Source organism: Haliaeetus albicilla, chromosome 2 (assembly GCF_947461875.1).
Source record: "Haliaeetus albicilla chromosome 2, bHalAlb1.1, whole genome shotgun sequence".
NCBI lineage: Eukaryota > Metazoa > Chordata > Aves > Accipitriformes > Accipitridae > Haliaeetus > Haliaeetus albicilla.
In genome coordinates, this window is record NC_091484.1 from 50,746,362 (window position 1) to 50,771,665 (window position 25,304).

The following is a 25,304-nucleotide window of genomic DNA, read 5'->3' on the forward strand; positions in this document are numbered from 1 at the left end:
TGTAATTAGAAGAACAGGGACATCTTAAAGAATTGATGCTCTGGCATACCGGTATGGCTCCGCGAGCTCTCCAAGAGGATCAAGAATAGTGCTAAACATGAAAACTTATGACAGAATTGTAAGAGCCGTATTGGAAGATGTGTGTTTAACGACGGATAAATGCAAGTAGGGTCGAACTAGTTCTATGATGAAGCATGGAGCGAACATGAAGTTTGGCAAGTATATGGCCCGTGACAAGAGTCCGCGCTACATTTAGCACAGCTCTACATGTATCACCCACGCAAGCCTTTCCAGAGCCAAAACTTATCCTTGTATTGCAAAGACAGATAGTGTGTTATGGGTATGTTATTATTCTTTTTTTAAATAGAGCATGGAAATGGCCAGTTGGTCTATGATGTAATTATGCATCTGAAATACTTTCAATAATAATTTTCCGTGTTTCAGACTTCGAGTATTTTGGAAGGGCAGAAAATTCCAAAGAAAAATGTGAATGCTATGTTCATTCTGTGCTTGAATTTCCTAGGTTTTTTGTAGCACATTATCACATCCATAGTCGATGTGTTCACACTGGCACGTCCTGTTTCCTCCACCAATTCTTTAGCTTGACTGCACAGTGAACTCCTTTCCTGAATCTGGTTTTGCCAGCCCTGGCCAAATATGCTGTCAGCGCACGCAGTCTAGTCTTTCCTTCAAAACTCTGATCAGCTTCCCTGTTCCAGTAGGACTTGCATAGGTCTTAGCTTTTTACTCCTTAAGGTGTTTTTTTTTCCCTTTAACTGGCATCTCCATCCTACTTCCTCTTCACACACAATTTCAGTCTTAATAGCACAAGCAGCAGGGCTCAGACGCCTTTGTTTAGTCTCTGCAGATCCATGCTGACATGCAGCAACAAGTTCTGCGGAACCCCCTGCCTGCCAATGGACAAGCCCCTGATCTTGTCCGATACATGATGATTGACAGGACAACTCAAATCACATGTAAGAGGAAGGAAAAGTAAACAGAACTGACCCCAAATTTGGCTTTATGTAGAGGAGCCGATTGAGGGACACAGACAGCTTCAAAGAATAAGGGCTTTCAAGCACATAACACAGACAAGGGGAGGGGAGCACCCTGTAGAGCAGTCGAGGAATTTATAATTCCTTTAAATGTGAAAGTCCAAGCAGATGTATGGACTGTCTGGCTTTCAGTTCAGCCCTCTGGGGCAGCCTGCAATGCTAGGATTATTCTAGTTTCTACCTACACAGTTACGGCAAGAATAAGTGATCAAGCAGAAGTTAATTAATGGCTGCCTGCCTCTATCTGCTCCTCATCAGCACCTCACATTGCCCAACTGCTCCTTCCTCCTTCCCTCTTTGTACTCTGTCCCATGACTCAAGCCCTCTCAGCCCTTCTGTTCTACTGTTTTGTGTCCCAGATCTTTCTTTTTATTCTTCCTCTCCTTTTTTCCCTCTCCAGGGGAATATTCACACTTACTTTTATTTCTGAAAGTGGCATGCACACATTCTTTATCTTCTGTAGTCAGCTTGCATACTTTGCCCTCATTCCTGAAGAGAAAAAAAACACATCAATGAAATGAAAAGAACTGTGAACTACCAAAAATTTATTCACTATTTCACTAAACTTCTGGGCACTACAAACATAGGGCTTACCAGCAAATGTACTAATTAGAAGTAAATAAAATGTACAGCGTAGAAATTAACTAGAACTATCAGTTTATCTTTTGATCATCATTCTTTGGAAGTTTCTGGCTATTAAAACATCTAATAAAAGATAAGTTCCTCTTAGTAGATGCTAACCTCCTTTAGCAGAGTCAGACTATTTCAAATAAGGGGAAAAGAAGGGAGAATTCATGCTCCAAATGAAAGAAGCCTTCAGAGAGAATGTCTGATTCCCTTATTTCTGCAAGGCCTTTGCCAATCTCAGCAGATAATCAAGGATGTTGAAATGTTCAGTTGCCTTTTTGGTTGAAAAAATGAGGTATTACTGGCACACTGCTGGGAGCTGGGCACAGTACTGATGTTGCTATATCCATTAAATAGATTGTAAGTGTTGTTAGTTTAGCACCTTTAAGTACTACCCTCATACACAAAATTATCTTAAAAGGTCATTTTTAGAGTAAAATTATGAAGAGCTGAAATAGTACATCTAGTATGAAAATGTCATCGCAGCTCCATCACTAACATAATACCTAAAAGAATGCCTAGAAATATTTCAGGATATCAGGTCATGTCAAGCACGTCAGGTCTTCCAATTATCTCAGCATTCCAGTGGTTCTCTTCAGGTTGAGCCTTCAGTACACAGCCTGTTGCAAGAGTAGGTGTCTGAATCTCCATTTCAGTGCTGCGCTTCAACTGCTGGAAAAAGAGAGAAAATAATACCTTCTGACTGTACTTTTGCCCTAAGAAAAAAAGAATCTTTGTTGTGGTTCTGTAAAGACCATTTTAGGAGTTACACAATAGCAAGTCAGCAGAGAATACAGTCACACTCACATAAATTACCTTAAAAATATCATTCTTAGTTTAATGAAAGTGTCGCATTTTCAAAGAAAGAAATACAATAATACAACATTTCCTCACCTAGGGAATAAACTCAAGAGTAAGTATGTTTTTAACTTATCCATCAACTGTGAATGAAGAAATAATAGTATGAAATCTTATACCTGGGTTTTTTTTTTTCCTGTCAGTGAGCAGACAGTTAAAGCCATGACCTACCTGTCTGAATCCAAACAGCAAACTTTTTTTGTCCATCAAAACATCGCCATCTGTAGTAGGGAGACTGACCTCTTCAAATGTCTTTCCAAAGAGAATTGTTCCAGCTTTCACTCTTTAACTGTGCCATTACAGCAAGCACATCTCTCACTGATCTCTGCTCTTTTGTCTAGAATTATATGGTAAAATATAAAGAGAAAAAGACTGAATCAGATGTCCTTGCTGTTTTAAATTACAAAGGGTGGGAATTCAGTATCTATAGTCTCTGAACAATAAGACTTTGAAATAATAAACTACAGACTGCTACAAGGTCTACTGCAGTCAAATGCTGCCAGGGAATGTTCCCATCAGATATTAAGATATTTCTTGCACTCCTTAGGCCACGCTCAACCTCAGTCCATTAATTATGGTGGGTTTTTGATTACACAGTACACATGTTGTAAGAGGCCAGGAAAAGTAAAAAACAACAGTATATATCTTCAATAGAAGAGCTTTCTGAATTAAACAAAAACATATATATTAAGATTGCAAAGGTTAAGAAATATTAGAATTAGGGCTACCTATATCTTTAGTTCTGCATGAATTGTCATGCTAAGTAATGTGTGTCTTTTTTTAGGATTAGGTAGAGATGGGCCCTGCTCCCTCTTTTACTTGCTGATACAGGATGCAGGTGTTAAACCCAAGGATTAGGAAAGATGGATCTATGTATTTCTGTTGCAGTCAGGTCCCATGTAAGGTACCTGTGCTCATATAGATACTCATAGGCGGCAGACTTCTGCCTTCCATACCCTCTCTTCCCCACTGTCTGTCAAGTTCCAGCCCTGCAACCCCTTAATCAAACAGCTATTTTAACTTAAGAAAAAAATGTCATTTTTTAAGATTTTTGTCAGCTAAAGCTTGACATAGCTAAAAGAGAGATCTTCCCACCTTTACCCTGGCTTTATATGCCTACCTCCTTTTCAGCCACTATGAGACCACTCCCTGTCACTCATGCCCATACAAAGGACATCATCCTCAACTCAGATCTTGCTGCAGATCCTGCCACTGAAGTTACATCTGAAAGATACAATGCAAAACATACCTCACATGCAGCTTTCTTATCTGCCCATTCAGCTAAAATTCTTGTCTAGGCTCATCTCCCTTCTCATTTATATCAATATTCCTTTCTCTGGTTTTCAAAAATGCAGTTCTGATGTTGCCGTATCTATTGTAAAGATTCTTCTCAGCTTCTAGCATGTTCCTTTTCCATTTTTATCCCTCCAGTGAATTCATGTCTGCTGCATCAGTCATAAATTTCTTGGGTTTGATTTCAGTACACTTCACAGATTACTCTTTCATCTGCCATTTCTTTATGGCAGATGACATTTGCCATACAAATTTGTTTTACACTATGTATTGGCCTTCTGTTCTCTGTTAATTTTTCAGACAAGTTTCTGGTGGGGTTTTTTTTCAGCCATCCTTCATACTTAAAATATGTTCCATGTAAATATCTGCAAACTCAATTCATTTTTCCTTTCAAAATACACTTCTACCACCATGCTCCCCCAAAAAGTTTTAAGGTGCAATGGATACTGTCTCTCACATTGTCTCACAGTTCACTTGTGCTTCCCTGCTATAGCTGTCTGTTTCTGTTTCTTGCTCTATGCTTATATTTCCAATCCATTTGGGGCAGACTTAGTATTTCCATTTTTGTATTGTTTTTTGGTCTATGATTTATTTCAGGTGTAGCAGAATTTTGAGTCATGATTAAAGCTCCTAGACATGAAAGCTATAGAAAGAATAGTAATAATTTTTATCATGTGACTTTCAGATAGCAAGCTCATCAAATAAGCCATGTTCTTTTTGCTTGTAAAGTACATATAATTTGGGCCACTGTTTAAAAAAATAAGAATACTTAATAATAATACAGAATTATGAAATTATTAGACTACAGAGGTGTTGTACTGGTTCATATTAAGGGTCTATCTAGACTAAGTAGACAGCCAGAGAAAAGCAGGAACAGAGCAAGTATTTATGATACTATCTACTAATTTCCAAACTTCCAATTATTTTCAGCTTTGGAAATTACTTGATCCTGATGTCATTTGTCCATTTAGTGGCCTGTAATGACTCTTTCTTCTAAGGATCTTTCTTCTAAGAGCTTGTCCATTCTCCCTTGTAACTCATGTAGAGTTATTTATTACTGCAACATTATTTGGCACAGAATTCCACAGATGATCTACCTTAGGTATGAAAACAACCTTGTTTTGTTTGTTTTGAACCTGGCTCCTGTCATCTTCTGCTATACCTCCCAAGTCATCTCTTTCCCAGGCTGAAGGATCCCAGCCGACACAGTCACTTCTGATAGTGTGACTGAGATAGACTTCCATTTCTCTAATGACCCTTGTTTTCCTTCTATGAATCTTTTCCAATCTTTATATATAGCCTTTCTGTAATGAGAGGACAGCACTGAAATTCAGGCAAATAGTGCATTTATTCAGATGAATAATAATGTGTTCTGGTTTGTTCTCTATTCCTTTCCTAGTAATTTTTAAGATTTTTTTTTTTTCTTGGGACATGGAGTGAACATTGACTGCACTGAACTGACACTTCCATAAAACAATTGTAATCCTCAGGTCTTGTTCCTAAGTGGAAACAGTCAACTCAGAGTCCATCATTTTATTTGTGAAGCTAGGATTGCTTTTCCTCAGAAGCACTGATTTCTTTACATTTATCTACACTGCATTTCACTTCCTTTGCATTTATCTAGACTGAATTTCATCTGCTATTTTATTTACTGCCCAGCTGAATAAGAGTTTACACCATTAGTACTTGAACTGTTTCATACATGAGTTCTTTCAGAGTTTTTGTGATAGTGGTGGTTTCCTAGTATTTTATCAGAGCATTTTATCTTTTTATTTTTAATATTTTATCTCTGGCTGCTTCCACAATAACTTCAAATTCAGACAGATTGTCTGCTGAGCCCTTTTCCCCCAGAGAACAGCACTCCAGCATGGGAGTATCTTCGTTTCTTTTTCACAGAAAATACTGATGGAAAGAATTCATCTCCTAAGTACATGTTTCATACAAATCATCCGCTGGCCCAATAGACGCTGACATGATTTTTGCTGTGTTTGAAATATGACTTAGTACTAACTTTGATTCTTTTATCTTGTTGATTCTCAAATTCTTTTTCCATTCTGCATAATTGATCATATGTTTACATTTAATGTATTAAGAGTTTATGATAGTTTTTATTTTCTTGTTTAAATACAATTTGAAGGATTCCTTCCTGTTTATAGTAGTCTCCTTGACTTTGCTGGAAAGTGATTTCAGCTTCCTTTTATATTTTCTCTGCCATTTCCATAGGTGATAAACACTAATGCTGTGATTCCAGTATAGTGTTCTCCAGTAGCTTACATGCCTATGAGAATTTAATTCCATGGACTATCCCTTTCAGATACCTTGTTAAGAAGCTTCCTCATTTTGTAGATGTCCCATTTGAGGTAGAGCACAAGAAGTGTAGGGTTTTTGAGATTTGCTGCCTTTGTAGGAATGCTGAGTAAGTGCATAGTCACTGTTAGAGAAGAGCAATTCAGCAGTTAGATTTTTATTAGATCCTGCTAGTTATTCAGTACAAAGTCAAGGTTTGTATTTTTGGATGTGGGCTCACTAACCACTTATTCCATGAAAAAGTCATTCATAACATCTAACATTTTCATTTCTGCTTATATCTCACTATCATGTTCATCCAGTCTGAGGGGGGGATAACTGAAGTCCCTCAGTATAACTGCTACCTTCCCAATTTTTCTCAGAATATTGCAGTCTGTGTTGCCATTCTTCATGGGTGATTATTAAGAGAGACCCAGTACTACCTCTGTCCAATTCACGTCTGGAATGTCAATCCATACAAATTTAGTGGGGTGGTTTATTAGTTGATTTCATTTGATTCTTAGCCCCGGGCACACTTTATTCTATCATCTGCTGTATATTTTCTGTCTTGATATTACAGTGTGCCACTGATTGTCTTCTTCCCACCAAGTTTCCAATGTCTGCTATGTCACTTTTTTAAGTAAGGGAGGACATTCCTGTTCCTCCATCTTATTTCTTAAACTTCTAGCATTTGCCTATGAGTACCTCTGTTTTGTTCCTGTCTTGGGAACTCATTTAAATAACACTCAGTTTCCCATTTCCTGCCTGAGATTTACATCCTTTGGCCAATCCTTTACTGGAAGATACAGAACTTCCAAATTTTTCTTTTCAGCAGCATCACCATTTCAGAGCCACGTGTTCTTGTGCGTTTGTAAGCTCTTCCACAGCCTCCAGTTTAAATGCTCAGTTACGACTTTCTAGATTTTAAGTCTCAAACTTAAAATCACACAATGTCACTCTTTGTTAGGGACCTGCACCTACAGGCTTTTCACGCTCCTAGGGAAGTTTGGCTCCCAGTGCTCGAGATGAGCAGTGATGTGATGCAGCCTTGTGACCTTGGATCACCCTCTGGAGAAAGAGCTGTGTGAGAAAGAGCCAGGAGAAGCCTTGCTGGGGGAGCTCTGCAGCTGCATTTAAGCTCAGTTCTTACCCATGGTTCCTGCCTGAACAACATTGTATTGCCTTGCCCGATCTTACCAGGATCTTGCCTGATCCTGCCTTGACCGTAGACTTGCCTCATTGCTATGTATCTGGCTAGCAGTCATCAAAACACTGGCTGACCCTGGTTACCATCACCAGACCTGCTCTGCTCTTTTTAATTTGGGCCCCGTGCCCTCTCTGCTTTGTTGTCAGCACCAGCTCCTTGTTCACCTTCCCTTACAGAGCAACTCCCACTTGCAGCTCCCTGGCACCTCATTCAGATGAATTTCAGATAAAGTACCCCCTTTATTGTGAAACTGTTCTCGATTCATGATGATTGTGCATTCTTCCTACTTACATTATCCAATCAAGGTAGTAAAAAGTCTGCCTTTCCACCTCTTCCCATGGTCCCAAGGAGGCCAGGAAGCATTTTACAAAACACTATCATAGAAACTGTAGTCTTTAGCTTCCATGTTTGCTTAAATGTTCTTCCCTTTGTCAGTAGTACTGGTACATCACAACCAGTTACCCCTTCCCGGCATTTCTTAGGAGCCTATCCAGACTCCCCAAGGGGGTTTGCCACCTGGTATTCACTGTGCAAGCCTGCAAGCCTCATGGGATCACAAACCCAGCCATCTATATGTGCAAGGACAGATTCTTCCATCAATACAACCTTTCTCTTCCCCATAGTTGGAGAAAGAAATTATGTGCAAGACAAGTAAAGAATATCATTCCAATCTTCTTTAATAATCAAGACATACTTCCCCCTTAACAAGATATGAAAAATGTGAACATAACCCAGTGATTCCCACTGATTTCAGTGGGCTCTGGCTCAGGCTTTTAATGACACTGACTGATAACACTTTTTCCAGATGCAATCTTTCATCCATCAAACCATTCTGTTGTTCTGAAAAAATCTGGGATGTAAAGAACATCTGCCACAACGAACATAAAAAGCACAGACCTGCTGTTACTAATGGGAAGTATTCTAAGGGCTCGGATTTAAAAAAAAAGTTAATTAATTTTACAAGAATAATTACTTTGAATGTGAGTGCCAATGACCCTTCTCACATAAAGCTTTTCCAATACAATCTTGTTTTGGTCTCACTGAGGACAAAAGATGCTTCAGCTATACTGACAAGAACCGTTGTGAATTGCTATAAAATAAATTCTACTGAAGGGGTTTCTATAGCTTCCTTTTAAATTCTATGTAGTTATTATCTGTAAACAAAAGAAGCTGAGCTGGCCTGGTTTGGATTTGTATGAAAAATTATAATGAAATAATAAAACCAGTAAGCAATAAAGGAAATAACTGCTTTTAATGTTCTCTGTTAAATGTAATTGTGACATTTAGGAATCAATTTGCTTCCTTTTTCTAATATCCATTATTTCACTGATTACCACAATGTGAAGCAAAGACACAGAAGATGTCTTTTATCATCACAGATTTTATAGAAACTAATCTGTTTTTAATATGGTTTTGCCAAATTATGCAGGTTTTTCTTGAAAAAATTTATTTTAAGAATTTGCACTGATTTAAGATCCAATTTATTGCAAACCAAAAGGCATTCAGTTATGTTAAAGCTCCACTTCATCAAGAAATATATACACAGTTTTCTTTCTTTTTTAAAAAACAATCACCAAGACACATCTTTGTTAAGATACCCTGCTGGCGGCATATGGCAGAGATACTGGCAACTTGCCTGGAAAGTGCAGCAAGAACTGATAGATCTGATCTCATTCTGTGGCTGCGGAGAAAACAGACAACAGTGAAGGCCAGTCTTATGGCCTGCAACCATCAACAGCTTGGCAAGAAGCACAAGTTCCTGAAAACAGATGCAGGGAGGTGAACTGATTTTACAAGTCGGGGAAAGAGACTTTTACCTTCCTAAGTGATGGTAGAGCCCCCAGAACAGTCCCTGTTAGAGCCTGACCTTCAGAAGTCTCTGTGTAATTGTGTTTTATATGCTACTGTGAAATAAATATTTCAAGGTATAAATGTTTCAGAATAATAACGCTAATTTAATAATTAACAGGTCAGTCTCGATTTCAAGTATTTCTTGAGAACTGGGATGAAATCCTGGAAGCTGTGGGACTTCTGAAAAAGAAGCAGATTTTCTTCCATACTGTCATATTGCTGAGCCAGACATTCAGAGTGATGACCTATTCCATGTGAAAAAGAGAAACGCTGACTTTTTTTTTAATTATTTATACATTATTCGAAACCTAGCTTGGCAGTACTCAGTTTTGGAGGGTTTAGTGGTAGTGAGCGGAGAGGGAATCTACTGTAATTGTGATGGTTCATAAACCAGAGATCCTCAAGAGACTTGAACATCTTCAGTCCCAAACATGGGCAAGACTTCTCGCTAGAAGATTCCATTCCATCTTCCATGGAGATATTTGTATGCTAAATATCATCCTATAGCGGTGATAATTTTTATGCTTATACAGATTAAGTACATGTATTACACTGTGACAATTATAGGGCAAAATAGCAGAAACCCCCTATTTAAAATATTTAACAGAAAATAGCCTAGTTTTAGAAAATAATAGAGGAGTTTTCAGAAGCTCATTTGTTACAGTCTCTGAAATTTAGCAGGAAAACATTCTGATGTTGAAGATGGACATTCCTTTGTCCTCTTAAATGTTGCCAAAGCTTTATCTTTTTTTTTTTTCTCTAATTAATTGTAAAAGTATTGCTATCCCCTTCCTCATTCCCTTCCTCTTCCCATTCCCAGATGAGAAGGGGACAAAGAAGAGACCTTGGATTAAACTCTGTCCCTTCAATACTTCTACTGGAAAGGGAAAGAAAACACAAACAAAAAACATGGGGCCATTGGGATTTTTCTCATCAAATACAGAATGGAATCAATTTCCAGATTGCTTTAATTGTTTGTCAAATGCGGGAAATGCTGTAAAAATTAAAATAGAAAAGTTCTTTCCAATTACACTGACATAACTACTTTTTTTTTTTTTTTTTTAAAATGAGAATGTCCAACCATAATGATGTTTCCCTAGTCACAATGATGGTAGGGTGCAGTTTCACATGAAATCTTCTGTTCTCAATACCTGCATCATATTTTGCAATTATCCAACCATGCAGTGAGCCAGATTCTGATCTGACAGAAATCTACCCTAGCAAGAAGCCCTGTGGCTCCAAGACTAATTGATCCAGTGCAAGCCAGGGGCAGGGACACAGGGACAGGAACATGTGGGAAGAGAGGAAAGCAGGCACGACTCCCCAGCTCACCAGCAGTCCATGTTAGACATACAGAGCCTGTGGTGGCTACGTGATCAGATCAGTCAGGCCTGTAGTGAGAGGGCACGATCCCATCGCCCCTCTCCCATTTGCTTCTCCCAGGTGCTTTTTGCAATCACATCCTTTATGCTAGCATTAGCAATGAGCTGGAATTGATCCAGATAAAAACTTTTTATTTCGTCTCTTTTGCACAGCCTTATGTGAACCGGTGCTAGTGCATGAGTAGCCAAGGGCAAAGGATGGATAAAACTGTCTTGAGTAACGCTTTAGACTTACCGTGAATTAAAATGACTGTGTAACCTTGGCCTTAGTGATTCACTACATCCTTTACTGGTCCATGTAATAAAACCATACCTGTCTGTGTTCTCACTACTATTTATTTGTATTCTATGACTCAAGGTGGCTCTAAAGAAAGAAGATTCGGGGAATCCACAGTACACAGTCCTTTCTGTTCCCTCAAATGACTCTTCTCTCTCTTCCAGACTCCACGGTCATGAAACAGTATGCCAGCAAGTTGATTTAAAAGAACTATGACCTTGAAAATCATGCTTCATTCCTTCCCAGATCAAATGGGGGAGTGGACAGGGAGAGATCAAATGGGGGAGCGGACAGGGAGAGACAGGGAGCAAAAATTCCCACTGTCCTGATTTGTTTCTTTAGAAGATGCAGTATGGATTACTTCTTTTAAAACACTGGAATTTTCTGATTTTAAATCACATGAGTCATTTCACTTTGGCCAAGTTTTAGTCAAAGCTCATTTTACCATACAAACAAATACAATGAATCCAAGTTTGGTAAGACAGATTGTTCTTTCAAAGACTTACTTGTTTTACTTTTAAAAAAATTAGTTCATCTCTAGTCTGGCCTCTTTTTTTTTTTTTTTTTTAAATTAGCAATGATTCTGCTGTGGAGAGGTTGTGTAAAATGTATCTCCTATGAGACATATTTTTGTCATGGGTATTGCTTTTCAGAACTCCAGCATTTTATATTATGCTTGCAGAAGATATCAGTTTTAAAATTTACTCATTTCATCCACATCTGTTCTGCATTCCATGGAGAAAAGACAAGAGTATTGGGTGCCTGAACACTTTAGGAGTACTACATGTATTTGTTAAGACAGCTCTTTCACACAAGTGTTAGTGTTCTGCTTATGTCTTCGTAAATAGGGATGGCAGCCTGAAGGAGGTGTTTCTTAAGGGCAAGTCCCAAAGAGGAAAAACAGATGGGCAGAGACAGCATCAATGGAGTAACATCTCAAAGTATACAAGCTTGTAAGTTAGGCAAATAGGTTAGTGAAAGACAGGAGTCAACTTTTTTGGACCAAGGATGTTCTGAAACAAGCAAGTAAACAAACAACATTGTTGTCTTTAATCTGATTTCTTGTGTGATGTGAGATGAAAACAGCATTTCATAGAAAAAAAATGAAAGTACTTTACGAAACTCCTTTTTAATTAAATTTGCTTTTATGTTCTGCTTGTTCTGAAAGAAAATTTTTGATGTCTTAGTACATATAAGAAAAAACATCAAGATATGCTGTAGTTTTCCTCTTCGCATCATTTTCACGTCAGTCTAGACTCTGCTGTTCAAATAAAATAAGAAAATCCTGCAAAGAAGTCTTATTACAGCTATGTATTTCATGAAATCAGACAATGTGAATCTTACAGATATGCTGTATATATCCTTCAAAGGAAGAGGATGGGCTCAGTCACACATCAAAACATGTTATTATCCTTCTCCCATAAATATAATAATACAATTCCCTATATTTAAATGAAACCATATTTAAAGAAAGGATAATATGGGAATACTACTTCTTGCTAAGTAGCACATCACACAATTTTTAACAGAGTAAAAGTTTCCAAAAAACTACAGGTAAAACTCAAGAGCAAGCCAAAGCAATTACTTTCATGCCCTTTCTGATAGAGATTTTGTGATTTATTAAAGAGAGATCATGGGATACTTTGTATTCTTAGAAACAATGCCGAGCTTTGTACTAATCTAGATAAATGCATATACAGACAAAAAACGTCATTTCTCAAAATTTGTGGCAGATAAGTTAGAGTACAATGCAGCACTTCAATCTGCATCCAGGCTGAAACATGGCCTATCTCCTTTCTCCCAAGTACAGTGAGTATAGTATATTTATTTAGTGGCTAATAACCAGAAAGGAGGCAAGCTGGGACTGGATTTCATATTCCACTACACTAGAAATTATCTGCACAAAGTACTATGGTTCAAGTGAATGTGATAACTGCAGATACTGTAATTGTAAAAGGGTGATGGCTTGGAGATCCACTACTTGCATCTTTACAAGAACCTGGCACTATACCATTCCATGCAGATTTTGTTTATGTCTAAATTGTACTTCAGGTGGCAAAGCCAGGAAAAGGTTTAAACCACTGCCAAGATATCAATAGCTATCCTCAGTTATAAATGCCTCTGTCTGCAAAACCAAGCTGCTTACAAAACTCATCAGTCCTTGCAGTGTCCAACATCATATCCCTTGTAGGAGGAACCCCAAGACTAATGTTTTTGCACGGTGTGAACCATGTGAGAGTACCAAGAAACAGATATTAGCTGTTCTGCAGAAGCTGTCCAGGTCTTACCAGGTTCATACCAGGATACTGCAGGTACCTTGGTTTTGCTCTGGAAGGTAATGAAAGCATGAGGTTTGTCCAGTAACATCTTCTAAAATGCAGCTGAAGTCTATCCCTGTGCATCAGCTTGTATCTCCAGTGATTTTGGCAAGGGCCAGGGATGACATCCTGAAAGAGTGATTTATTCTAGCTCTACTTTAGATTGCCTCTGGGAGCCGCCTGTATCTTTCTACTGATTTCAGAAGGGAGACTTGCTTAAACTAAACCCCTAACTTTTGCATTTCTAAAGTTTTGTGAAATGTATTGCCCCCACAGCACTGTCATTCACTGAAACACAAGCAAAACACGCTCCACATTTCATGCTTTTCAGATGGCTCTGTATTACCCAACAGTGTCAGGATCTGCAACATAATTCAAAGACTCCCCAAGTAATCAATAATAGTTCTGTCATCTGCTATTAGCAGCTGGATTGACATGTCTCTTCTTGCTGCAATGCATAAAACATATGGGATTTCTAAACTACCTGCAAAACATTCTTTTGCAATTTCTATTCAGTAAACCTTTCTACTTTGCAAACATTAACCTTCCTCTAAAAACTACAGCAGAAAAGAGAGGCAAATAACATTTTCTGTGGAAAGTACATGAATAACATTCTTACTTCCAAAATAGCAGTATCATAAATCGCAAGAATCCCTCTTTACCCTTTCCATAAAGGAAACAAAAGCATACGACTCATGTTAGTGGAAGACAGATGAGATTTTCTCCAGCCTAGGTTTGTGGAAAATAGCTTGATCAGAATTATGTCTCATCCTGTCCTCTAAAGGCTCTATCACTGTCTTAAACGAGAACAAGTTTTGGCTTATTGAAAGTGTTAGATTTGGGAACCTTATTCTTTCCATAAAATGTGTTTCCATTAAAATACTGATATTATCAATTAAAGAAAAAAATACAGAAAAATAAATTAGAATACAAAATCTATTTATACTTTTCTAACTGTGTAATCCTTTGTTGGCACAGCTTGGCAGATAATGCCACAGCAATAAGACTATACTTTGCAAACATGCTGGTTTCATGTTTCTTTGTTCTCTTTAATGTTTAGAATACATGGTGAACATGAGGTCTCATATATCATTCTTTACAGCTGCTTCACAATCAATTATACTTTTTTAAATATATATATATTTTTACATTTCAGAAGCTGCTTATAAGCAGCTTGCTCTGTTCCCAGACTGTCTGCTTGAGTCACTCCTGTGGCAGCTGCATCAGTTTCTCCTAAGCAGCAATATGTCCTGGAAAGGGCTGTCAATACCAAATTATTCTTTTCTGGTAAAGAACAACAGCTTTATTCAGAAAGCAGACTCCAAACAGATTTTTATAAATAATTAGCCAATAGCTGATGAAATATAATAGTTCTTGGTAGTGTGAACCTGACTGTCAGGCCAGCCCTAGAAATCCATAACTTGTCTCAGTCAGTGTAGATTCCCAGCGTAAAAAAAATAATCAGCTAAGATTTGAGTAAACTTTGGTAAAACTATAAGCAAACAAAAGATTAATTAAAGGCTAACTTAAATTTTGAACATCAGAGCAGAGGACTTGTAAGGACTACCTATTTCTTTCCCAGCGTATGTAAAAGAAACAGCACAGAATGGTCCTGGAAGCATATTCAAGTGTGCTTCTCCTTACTCCACAGCAGAAACTAAAAAGCAACCTTTAACCTCCTGTATTAAGAGGAAAGATCAAAAACCTTATGACAATTATGGGCATTAGAAACAGAAGCAGTTTTGTCTCTAACAAGTTGTTAAATAGTTGAGGCAGCACCTAGTTAAAAACAGTTCCAGGTATCAGTCTTGTTTACATTTTCTACATTTCTGCATTTTCTTTGACTTTCTATTGAGCCATTAAACTTATCTTTTATTTATAGAGTTCAGATGGTTTTTCAAATCGAACACAAGAGCAGCTTACAGGGAAATACCATCTATGGATGCAATTGCAGGAGAGAGATTATCTGTAAAAGGGCACTGAATCAGCATAGTTTTTAGGGGGGGTCATTCCAATAATTTCTTGTGGTCTTCCAGTCAGGTTCAAGCCTTCCAGTTGGGTGCAAGCTGCGTGGGGTCTGTACTTCTGCATCCCAACTTTTGGCAAATTATATCATTTAAAACAAAACCTATTTTAAATATAAAGACCAGCTGTTTCATTTGCTCTCTTGAACCTAGAGAGTAAGCAGTGACCACAATTTAGTTCCTTTTAAGTATTTGATTCTCAGCTGTTCTGCTTTTGCCATGTCATTCTCTTTCTTGCTTTCTGTTCCTAATAGTCACAGAATTACACTGCATTTAAAAAAAAACCCCAAACATACATTTTATAAATGTTGGTATTTAAAACCCGAATATTTTAATCCATTTTGGAATGTCTTATTACTCTTACACACCTCTATTTCTGTTTTTCTCCCATAACTACTGAAGCCTTTCAACTGAAAGGCTAAGAAGTCTTGCTGGTGACAGGTGCTTTAACCTGTTTGCTCCTGCGGGATCTGTTACCTGAGGTGCTTCCCACTGTTTCAGCCCCTGCTGCTCCAAACTCTCTAGAGAGATTGAATTGAGACAGATTTCAGTCTGTTGACTGACAGGTAATAAACCTCAATATTCCATTATGAACAACCCATATAGCCACATGGTTCCCTGTGAAATATACATTTTAATAGGTTTTCTATGCAAGGAATGGATAAGAGCATTTTTATGCTAAGAAATGTCCCGCCCAGTGATTCTTTATACTCTGCATGGACAAACAACAAATTTCCCTCTAGATTTTTTATGCAGTTTCACCACTAACAATTTATGAAAACTAAGGAACTGGGATTTTATAAAAATTATGTTCAAGGACAAAATTTTAAATACATGTAAATACATCCACATTTTGCCAGAAGATGCTTAAGTTCAGGAAAGAAAGATTAAGGAAATCCTTTCTTCATTTTATTACTGGTAATTTCACTTTTGCTAAATAGCACAAATGTACATATTCACTCTCTTTGTGTAAAGAGTGTATTTATTTTAATTTTAAAATAAAAGCCTTTATTTTAAAGTAAGGATTTACTTGCTATAATTACTTTAATGCTACAGCAGTCTATATAGCTGTACACTAAAAGTGCAATATTACAGAACTTCTGTCCATTAGGGCTAATATCTTTAAGTTTACAAATAGCACTGTAAAAATCCAGGACACAATTTGTATTTGTAATATAAATGAATACGCATAAGTTATATACATAAATGCAAGTGAACTAAAAAAAAGTTTTTCTATCTTAATAGAATATTATTCAACTTGCTGAGCAGATTATAAACTCTAGAAAACTGTTCTTCCCTTAATAATAGAACATACAACCACTGCCACCAAGTTTTTTCTTTTCCAGATCTCTAGAACGCCAATTTAACAGAATTTTTGCTTATATGGTTGCTAGCAGGTTATGCTGTATAACATGCCTTTATATAAACTCATTCCAACTGAAGCTGGGATTTTTTAAATAAAATAATTATTTATAATGCTAAGATTATTGTTTACTTTTAATGGATGTATGGAGACAAGAAGCTTTATCAACCCACACTTTTGACAGATACAAATGAGAGAAGTAGTAAAATATTCCTGTACCATATATTTCAGTACCATTTGTTATTCATTTCTTCTTCATTATAGCCCTTGTGTTACTTTGTTAGTATTTAAGACTTCAGTAGCTGTTTTCCTTTCACCATAGTTCTCTTAGATGCTACACATACTTTTGTGGCAGTTTTAAAAAAATATCTGGTCTATTTCCGTATTTTTTCTTTCAAATTTTTTTCTTTGTAAACATAACATTTGACTTAACTAACTGTAACATATTGAAATTCTTCAACTTTTTTTTTGAGAACTGTTATGATATTTACAATGTTTACACTTAATGGAAGATTTTATCACAAGATGGAAGGTTTTATCACAAGATGCTATATTGCAATGTTACTGCCCCTATGCATCCACCTCAGTCCTCTAAATTCCCTTACTGCCCTTAGACCAGGGATGCAAAAATAGAATATGCAGCCACTCCATTTCACAGTGTTAAAACCAAATGTAAGTCAGACTTTAAGGAAGATGTAAACAGACTACTCCAAATGGGTTTGGCAGAGGTGTGCATACATATATCCTGTTCTGCTGTTGCCCCCCACTAAGTGCAGAGAAAGGAATAGAAGGACTTGCAACAGAGGGAACAGACATACAGATGGGAACAAGAAGACATTAAAAAAAAAAATCACAAACCACAAAAAAATCACAAAAATCCCTGTGTATTTGTTGCATGTATGCCAGGGTTTACATTTCCATTTTTACTTTTTTTTCCCCAAAGTTTCTAAATACATTTTGCTCTCCTAGAATTCCTTTTCTCTGCTAAGAATTATTTTTAAAAGTCTATGCCTTTTTACCAAAACTGCTATGTCCTATAGAAAATCCTCAGTTTATACATTGTTCTGATTAACAGAGAAGTGTCCTGATGATATAGGACAATACACAATGAATTTAGTTTCTTGATCTGTGACCAACTGGAACATCTCCAAATTTAGTACTCTTTCCTTCCTGTGTTCCTCCAATTAAAATATGTAACTTCAAAGTGACTATAATTATGTCTCTCTGGTTTTTTTTTTTGCTTTTTTTTTAATCAACTGATTCTGTCAAACCTTAAGAGTGCAATTCTTCAAATAACCTGTGGTTGTATTATGACTTCATGTTCCTGTTCTTCAGGAGATCAGACACAATTATACCTGTGGCTAAACCTGATTGCTTTTTGTATAAAAAAAATGAAGCACACCGTAACTGATGTTAAATAGAGTAGAAATCTGTGGATATATGATTCATAGTAACAAGTAAGGTTTAGGGAAGAAAGGCTTTAGAAATAGGAAGGCCACCAAATATGAAAACAGAGCATCTGGAATAGAAGAAAAGTTTCTGAAACCAAAAGCTCAAATGAGCCTAAGGATAGGAACAAGATCTGATAGCAATCAAAGAAGGACAAGTAAGAAACAGAAGGCACGAGGTGAGGCTGTACAGGAGAAAAAAAGAGGAGAAAATAAATGATAAAGCACTGGAATAACCCGAGGACTTGATTTTCAGCAGTGCTGAGCACTACTGCAAATCTAGCCCTTTAGTTCGTAATGGACCGGTTCATCACAAAACCTTGCCAAAATACCTGAAGGATTTATGGATTCACTTATTTAAAAAGCAGAAACCTACACAAAAATAACTTTACTCAGAATAAAAGAAGTGACTAGTCTAACTAAAGCATCATAAATTTAATTGTCAGGTCTGAACACAAAGACACCAAACTTTAAGAGGAAATAAATGTGTTTACTTTCAGCTTGAGGAGCTAAGCGACAGATAAAAGAGTGGTAAAATTCTTTATCTAGTGTTCACTCTCTTTAAGGGAATGGATGGATTCTTGATGAGTAATAGAAAATTGTCAGTCTTCAAGTATGGCCAATATATTGACAACATTACTATAAATGAACACATACAATTTATAGAACTATAGCATAGTTCAAGCACACAAGCATGGCCGCTAAGTAGGTATTTCTCGGAACCACAGATCCACCATCAAGATGCCATAAGGTGGCTTGAGTTTATACTCAGAATTTCACCAAGCCAAGCAACTGAGGGATTGCATTTTTAGCGATGCCTGCACTGGGTGTACTTTAAGAATATTAACTCACAATTTCTGAAATTATAATGAAAGAATCTGTTTTCTGCTTGTTTTCACACTTCAACTTTTTTGCCTGTAAAATTCATTAACATACATAAAGTCCCAGTAACATTAATAATAAGACATGTATATGAACAATGAACCAGCTGAGCCATACAGGCCCAGGCAATAAAAGCTGATGTACACAATGGTTAAAATTTATGAAAGCCCATAAAATGCATGACAAATTTTGCAAACTGATCAGTACTATGCCTCTGTTTAAATTCATAAAAGCACAAGAAGCTAGCAAAAGAATAAATCATTTGCAAAAAAAAATATACTGAGAAGCATATAAACCTCATGATGTATTTCCTAAATATAGGTGCCCGAGAGATGCCTAGTGGAAATAATGTATCCCTGATGGGTCTTCCCGTAGTAGCGTAGAAACAGGCTACTCAAAGTCTCTGAATTTCTGCCACTTAGCCTTATGTCAGCTGTGCAGAAGGAAGCAGACTCTTTCAGTCTGAGGTCAGTTTTGCTGAGCAGCCCCACATGGCTACTGGCTACCCTTTGGTCTCTCCCTGGTTACCCTGCAGCTGCTTTGGCAACTGCTATTTCCTGTGATCCAAATATATGGTGAAAAGCTCAACTACTGTACTAGAGGGTAAGCAGTGTAACCTTCCAAGTTACTCTTGGAGTATTCAGGTATTTCTCTCTCATAGAAGAAATAGTAGTGATGCAATTATTTTCAGTACTTTTAACTGCATGGGCAAATTGCTCTTTTCATTTGGAAAAAATGGAAAAAATACTGTCCCCACCACATAATCTATACTGAAACAGTTAACAGACTCTTGGACCACACTAACTATGCTCCTTTTCTGTTTATCAACTCTGCAACAAATGAGGGAGGCAAGTAATAGGATTGCATTGCTCCATTGTTATAATTTTTCTGGTGTCATCCAATGACTTGTCAAATATATCTGTAGAAGTTACTGAATATGGCCAAATGCCAGCATTCTTGTCTTGTGCATGGCTATCCATTAGCCTGATTAAACTGGCTCTGGCAAACTGAAAAAGGTTGGATTATGGAATGATAAGCAAGGAATACGATTTTTTTTTTTTTAGAATTTATTGTGACAGGGACAATTTGAGACAATTCTTGAAAATAAGCAGAAGCCAGTCTGTGGAACCAGTAAGTGAAATAAAAGGCATCCATCTACTTAAATACATTTATTCTCTGCCATTTCATTATTTTTTACTTCAAAATTTTACTGTGATACACATCCACACAAACCATTAGCATTCATGTAAAGTTATTTTGCTTCTAACCTAGAAAAGGGACTCTTTTTGTCTTAGGTTAGTAGCATGGTGATATCCCCTCTACCTAAAGATGAATTTCTTAATGACTGGGTGCAAACTTACCTTTTGGGTTACCTTTTATGAAAGAAATCACATATCAAAGCAGCTAACGATCCTACCCAAAGACAGGCATTAGGTTCCCAATTCTGTATAAAATTATGATATGCAGCAATGGAGACCAAACCAGGGCAGCACTTGGACACACTTAGTATTATACAGTAAGTAGCCCTGTTGCTCATTTAGAATTATCTAACGATAATGAAATCCAACCCAACCTTGGCCAAAATAGGAAAGATTTAATGATAAGCCTGCAGAAGATAATCTTTTCCATGAGTATCATGTGCACACTAAGCTTGAAAATCGAAGGTCTCCCTCAACACTGTGTAGGCACCCGCCTTTCGCCACCCTGCCCGTAGCAGAATAAGTAACTTGCCAGTTTTACGATGAATTTCACTCTTTTTCAAGTCAATGAAACCCTAACTCTCTTGTCTCACCTTCAAACCACCCCCTCAACCCGGGTGATGGTGAGGACAGACCTCCACACCGAGGTCTGCCTCGCAGAGGAGAAGGCGAAGGCGGGTGTTCGCCTGTGCAGCCGCACGCCGCCGCACACCTTCAAAGCGGTCCCGTTGCCACGGAGGAGAGGGCAGGCGCCTATCGGGCAGGCTGCGGCGGCCTCTGGCCCCCGTCTACGTGGCAGAGGCTCGAAGGCGGTGTGAGGGGAAAGCGCCCAGGAAGGGGAGGCGGGCGGCCCTGAGGAGCCGGCCGTCGGCCCTGAGGAGCCGGCCGTCGGAGGCGCCTCGCGCCCTGCCAGCGCCCGCCCGCCGGTCGCCGCGCCACCCGCTGCCCTGGGCGCAGGCGCTGCCCACGGCGCTCTCAGCAGCGGGCGGGGCTGGGCGAGGCGAGGCGGCGTTGGCGCCTGCTCGGCTCCCCGTCGCGGAGCGGGCCCGGGGTGCCCCGGCAGGTGCCTGCTGCCCGAGCGGCGCGGCCGGCCGGGCGGACGGGGGCTGCGCTAACGCAGGAGTTGCGAAGCCCGGGGCGCTCGGCGGCGTCGGCGCGGGGCGCCGGCCGGGGCGGGGGGGCGGGCCGCGGCGGAGGGCGAACAGGCGAACGCCGGAGCTGCTACATCCGGGCTGCGGCGGCGGGCACCTGCCGCGCCGGGGGCCTCGGGTGACATTGGGCCTCGGCAGCTGAAGGGGGAGGACGGGCTCCGCAGCCTGGTAGAGAGCGAGACCTTCGTCCGCGCCCGCTGCCGCCATGTTTCGCGTTATGGTCAGCCACGCCAGGAAGCACCCCAGCGTGAGTACCCGGCGGCAGTGCCCCGGCGGCGCGGGGGCTGCGGCGCCTCGGCCCCGGCGCCTCGGCCCCGGCGCCTCGGCCGCTCTCTGAGCCCTCCCCTGCTGGCGGCCGGTGCCCCCGGCCCCGCCGCTCGCCCCCCTCCTCGCTCCTCTGTCTCCTTTCCCCCGGGATGCCTGGCCTCTCGGGTGCGCCGCGGCTGATCGGCGAGACTCGGCCAGGTCCCCTTTTCCCTCTGGTATGTGTGGGCCGTTCTGCTGCTGCAGCAGCAAGGCTCAAGGTGGTTCATCCGTTCTTCCTGCTCGTCTTTTTTCCTCCACCCCCCGCCCCCGTTTTCTTACTTTATCCTCCGGGGTGCAGACGGCAGGGGCTGTTTTGGGCAGTGGAAGGACTAATGTTGGTTTTTCAGAAACGTGCTGTTATGGGACGTTTGGTTGTTCTGCATGTAGCAGTATAATTTTTCATGTCTGCCTCTTCATAGCTGCTAGTTCCTCTCTGCCCCCAGGGATGCCCTGCACACGGGGAGCTTATGTCAGGGTTTTAGAGGGCGTGCATCATGGCTTCAAGTGTGTGAACGTGTTCTTTGGTTTGTCATTGCTGTAGTCAGAAAAGATATGTAATAATGTTATTTTGTTATATTATGGTGTGACATTTATTTTTTTTCTTTATCTGTTCTAGTTGATCCCTCTGTTTTTGATCATTGGATCTGGAGGTGTTGGCGCAGCCCTGTATCTCATGCGTTTGGCAGTGTTCAACCCTGATGTCTGGTATGTATAAAATAATTCACAGCGCCCAGTCCTCTTGCTGTATATACCAAAGTCAGCATCACTGCCTTGGTATTTATGTTTCTGGAGGCCTTGATGTCTTTCTGCATTATCACTGGCACCAAGTGTGTGTAGATTTCCTTGATTTGGAGATTTGTTTATATACCATATGATATTTGGAGACTGCTGACAAAAGACTGTGTCTCTTTCTGTGGAAACTTATTTGGATGGGTGACTCTCTATGGTCTAATAACTACAGTACACCTACAGATTTTGTTTATTTTGAAGGTAGTGTGATTCTCTTAGCGTGTTCTCATATCTTGCCTTTCTGTCAATAGCTGGGACAAGAAAAATAATCCAGAACCTTGGAACAAACTGTCTCCCAGTGACCAGTACAAGGTAAAATGAAAAATACAGATTTTTAAGAAACATAATATCAAAGGTGTAGCCTATTGCTTTAGGATGTTTGAGTGTATTGGAGAGTAGCTGAATGAGTGTTCTATTTTTTTCTGCTGTGCAACATTTGTTTGTCTCTAGAACTCGGAGCAGAGACACGTTTGAGGTCTAAAGCTTTCCTAGAGTTGGTTGATAATGGGGTGAAAGGAATCTATACAGAAGCAGTCATATATATTGCACTGTAAGAAAAAGAAGAATTCTATGCGAAAGGAAGAGTATTCTAGCTCATAATACTCAGAAATAAACTACAGGGAGAAGGACAAAACCTTGTAAGTTCTGAACTAAAGCTTTCTAAGCTCTAAACTATTGGCCTTTATTCATGAGAAGCAAAGCAGGAAAATGGCAGTGTTTAACATAAACGCTATCTCAGTTCTACAGTTGATTGTTTGAAAACAAAAACAATTGTCTGTAAGTAGCTGGATGCAATAGAAATGTTCTTTAAGTAATATTCAAATTACTTCATTGAATTAATGAGGAAGCATGCAAAGATGTGTAAAAGATTTGGCAGTTTACAGAAATAATGTTTTTATCACATTTTACTAAAGTGGTATTTTAGTAGATTCCTGTTAAGAATATTTTAAGATTATTCTCAAGCTACTAAACAAGCAAACCTACTATGTTTTAAAAGCTGGTGTCCGTTCAGTACCATACCTTACTGTTCCAGTCATTGAAATAAGTAAGAAACCCCACACACTCCAAAATAAAATATGTTGCAGTTCCCTTAAAGGTCCAGGAAGAACATGATACTTTTTTTTCATTGCTGCTTCAGGAATGTTGCTGTTTCTTAAATATCTAAAAGAGGCAAATTCAACTTAGTGCGCAGCACAAATTCTTTTGAAGAGTGCATGCCTTGTGTAGCATTCCCCTTCTGTCTTAGCATGCAAACACAACCTCAGGGTTTACCATATTTGGGTGTGTGTATCATTGGGAATTTTTTTTCCAAATCTGCACTGTGGGAAATGGCAAGGCTGATACTCTAAATTGAGGATGACTGTTTAGTAAAAACCTCTGATACAACAAGTTTTTGCTTTTGATGAAACCATTTTTCTTTTGTATAACTTCTCTTTGTCATGTCAACTTTCTCAGTCTTCCCAAAGAAAAGAGTTGAAGACCAGATTGTTACTGTAGGAGTTGCACAGGAAGCTGTAATTTGAATGTGCTGTAGGCTGTTTTGTTTTCTCTGAGGAAGTTAAAACAAAAAAAAAAAATTGAATTTGGGCATAACTAAAAATAATCAAGTTAATAGATAAGTTTGTGGGTTTTTTTTAAGAAAAAAAAACCTATAGCATCACATGCTTGATGTCAAGTCAGGCTGGAATGTCAAAATATGCTTTTAGTCTGTAAATTTATTGTCCTCAGTGACTGGGCTGTTTTGAATTGCTAGTAATGGGATCCAGCTTTATTAATACAAACTGGGAGTGTGAAAGGGTCTGGTCTTTCCTTCCTCCTTGTCATACCATGCAGTTCTAGATGCAGCTTCTTAAACCAAATTTGGCTTTTGCAGCACCGCTCTAAATGTTCCCTCATGACACTATCTGTTCACATACTCTGTGCTTTATGCCACTTTGCAAGCTAGGTATTGCCTTCCGTATACAGGAGCACATAGATTTGGGGAAAAAAGGATAAACTTGGCAGTACTGTAAGAACTTTGTGTGAATGGACTTTTAATTCCGGGGATTAAAGAAGAGAGATTGTGGGATTTTCTATAGTTGTAGACACGAGCATTGTCTCATTTTAAATGCAGAGCTTCTAATACTGTATGCAGAATGAAGATAATATAAAAAAGTTACTGCTGTTCAAAGTATTTATTTATTTATTTTTGTCTAGTGTACAGACTCAACCTATGATTTCATTTTCCTGACATAAGTTCAAATGATGCCTGTTTTTTAGTAAATACTATGGCAAATGGATAGCTGAGCTTCTTACTCATTTCCCCCCACCTCTTTCCTAGTTCTACTCGGTTAACGTAGACTACAGTAGACTGAAAAAGGACCGTCCTGACTTCTGAACAACACACTCATCTCCGTAAGCTGCACAGAAAGGTCTTCCGGAAGCCGTCCGCACAATTGTCATGCTTAATCATCCAGGAAATAATCAAACGTGCCTCACGCTGCACTTGGTCATGTGTTTGAAAGTGTCTTGATGAGGCTTAATAAATGTTTGAAACTTGACGTGTCTATTCTTTACTCCAATTTTGCAAAATGAGAATATCCTCCTATTAACAGTTTGTTCTATGATCAGTCAAATAGTAAGCAAAAGCCAATTCATGTTTCCTCAACAAGAAAGCAAAGTTGACTTGATGGGCTTTACACTCAGTCCGTTGACTTCAGAGAAATAATTACATGTTCATGCAGTATATAACAAATGGCAAGAACTTGAAAGCCAGTATTTATATGTGTGTGTATATATATTATTTTTTTTAGTTGCACCTAAATTTTTCTACTTGCCTCTTTAAGAAGTTTTGGTAGCAGACAAGTCAATGCTAACAAGTCATTGTCCAGCAGAGAGGCAACAGATGTTGCCATATGTTGCTGGAGGGAAGGAAAAAAAAAAAAAGGCCAAGCTGTCTGCAAAAGGTTTTGTTTCTTTTCTTTATTTCTTTCTTTTTTTTCTAAGTCA

General features: G+C 38.9%; 1 protein-coding gene and 1 long non-coding RNA gene across 4 annotated transcripts; one reads left to right on the top strand and one right to left on the bottom strand.

The window, feature by feature from the left end:
- Positions 1 to 314: 314 nt before the first annotated feature.
- On the bottom strand, positions 315 to 20,980 carry LOC138682872 (uncharacterized). Of its 3 annotated transcripts, none has more exons than XR_011322775.1 (4): positions 20,664 to 20,980; positions 2,712 to 2,877; positions 2,189 to 2,351; positions 315 to 1,544 (listed from the first exon to the last, which is right to left on the bottom strand). It is a non-coding gene; the product is annotated as an uncharacterized lncRNA (long non-coding RNA). The 3 variants fall into 3 exon arrangements; XR_011322771.1 differs by having other exon boundaries at positions 2,189 to 2,354; XR_011322773.1 differs by lacking the exon at positions 315 to 1,544 and having other exon boundaries at positions 1,581 to 2,354.
- Positions 20,981 to 21,276: 296 nt separating this feature from the next.
- Positions 21,277 to 24,856, top strand: NDUFA4 (NDUFA4 mitochondrial complex associated). The gene is made up of 4 exons (XM_069774393.1): positions 21,277 to 21,468; positions 22,144 to 22,232; positions 22,568 to 22,628; positions 24,637 to 24,856. Exons 1-4 carry the CDS (start codon positions 21,427 to 21,429, stop codon positions 24,691 to 24,693), a joined length of 249 nt encoding a protein of 82 aa, XP_069630494.1. The 5' UTR covers positions 21,277 to 21,426; the 3' UTR covers positions 24,694 to 24,856.
- Positions 24,857 to 25,304: the final 448 nt, after the last annotated feature.

What these genes read in the sequence shown, in the direction of transcription:
- NDUFA4 (XM_069774393.1), top strand. Translation starts at nt 21,427, where the DNA reads ATGTTTCGCGTTATGGTCAGCCACGCCAGGAAGCACCCCAGC. An exon ending in ACGCCAGGAAGCACCCCAGC is followed by an intron (nt 21,469 to 22,143) that starts GTGAGTACCCGG and finishes TATCTGTTCTAG; the next exon opens with TTGATCCCTCTGTTTTTGAT. An exon ending in GTGTTCAACCCTGATGTCTG is followed by an intron (nt 22,233 to 22,567) that starts GTATGTATAAAA and finishes TTCTGTCAATAG; the next exon opens with CTGGGACAAGAAAAATAATC.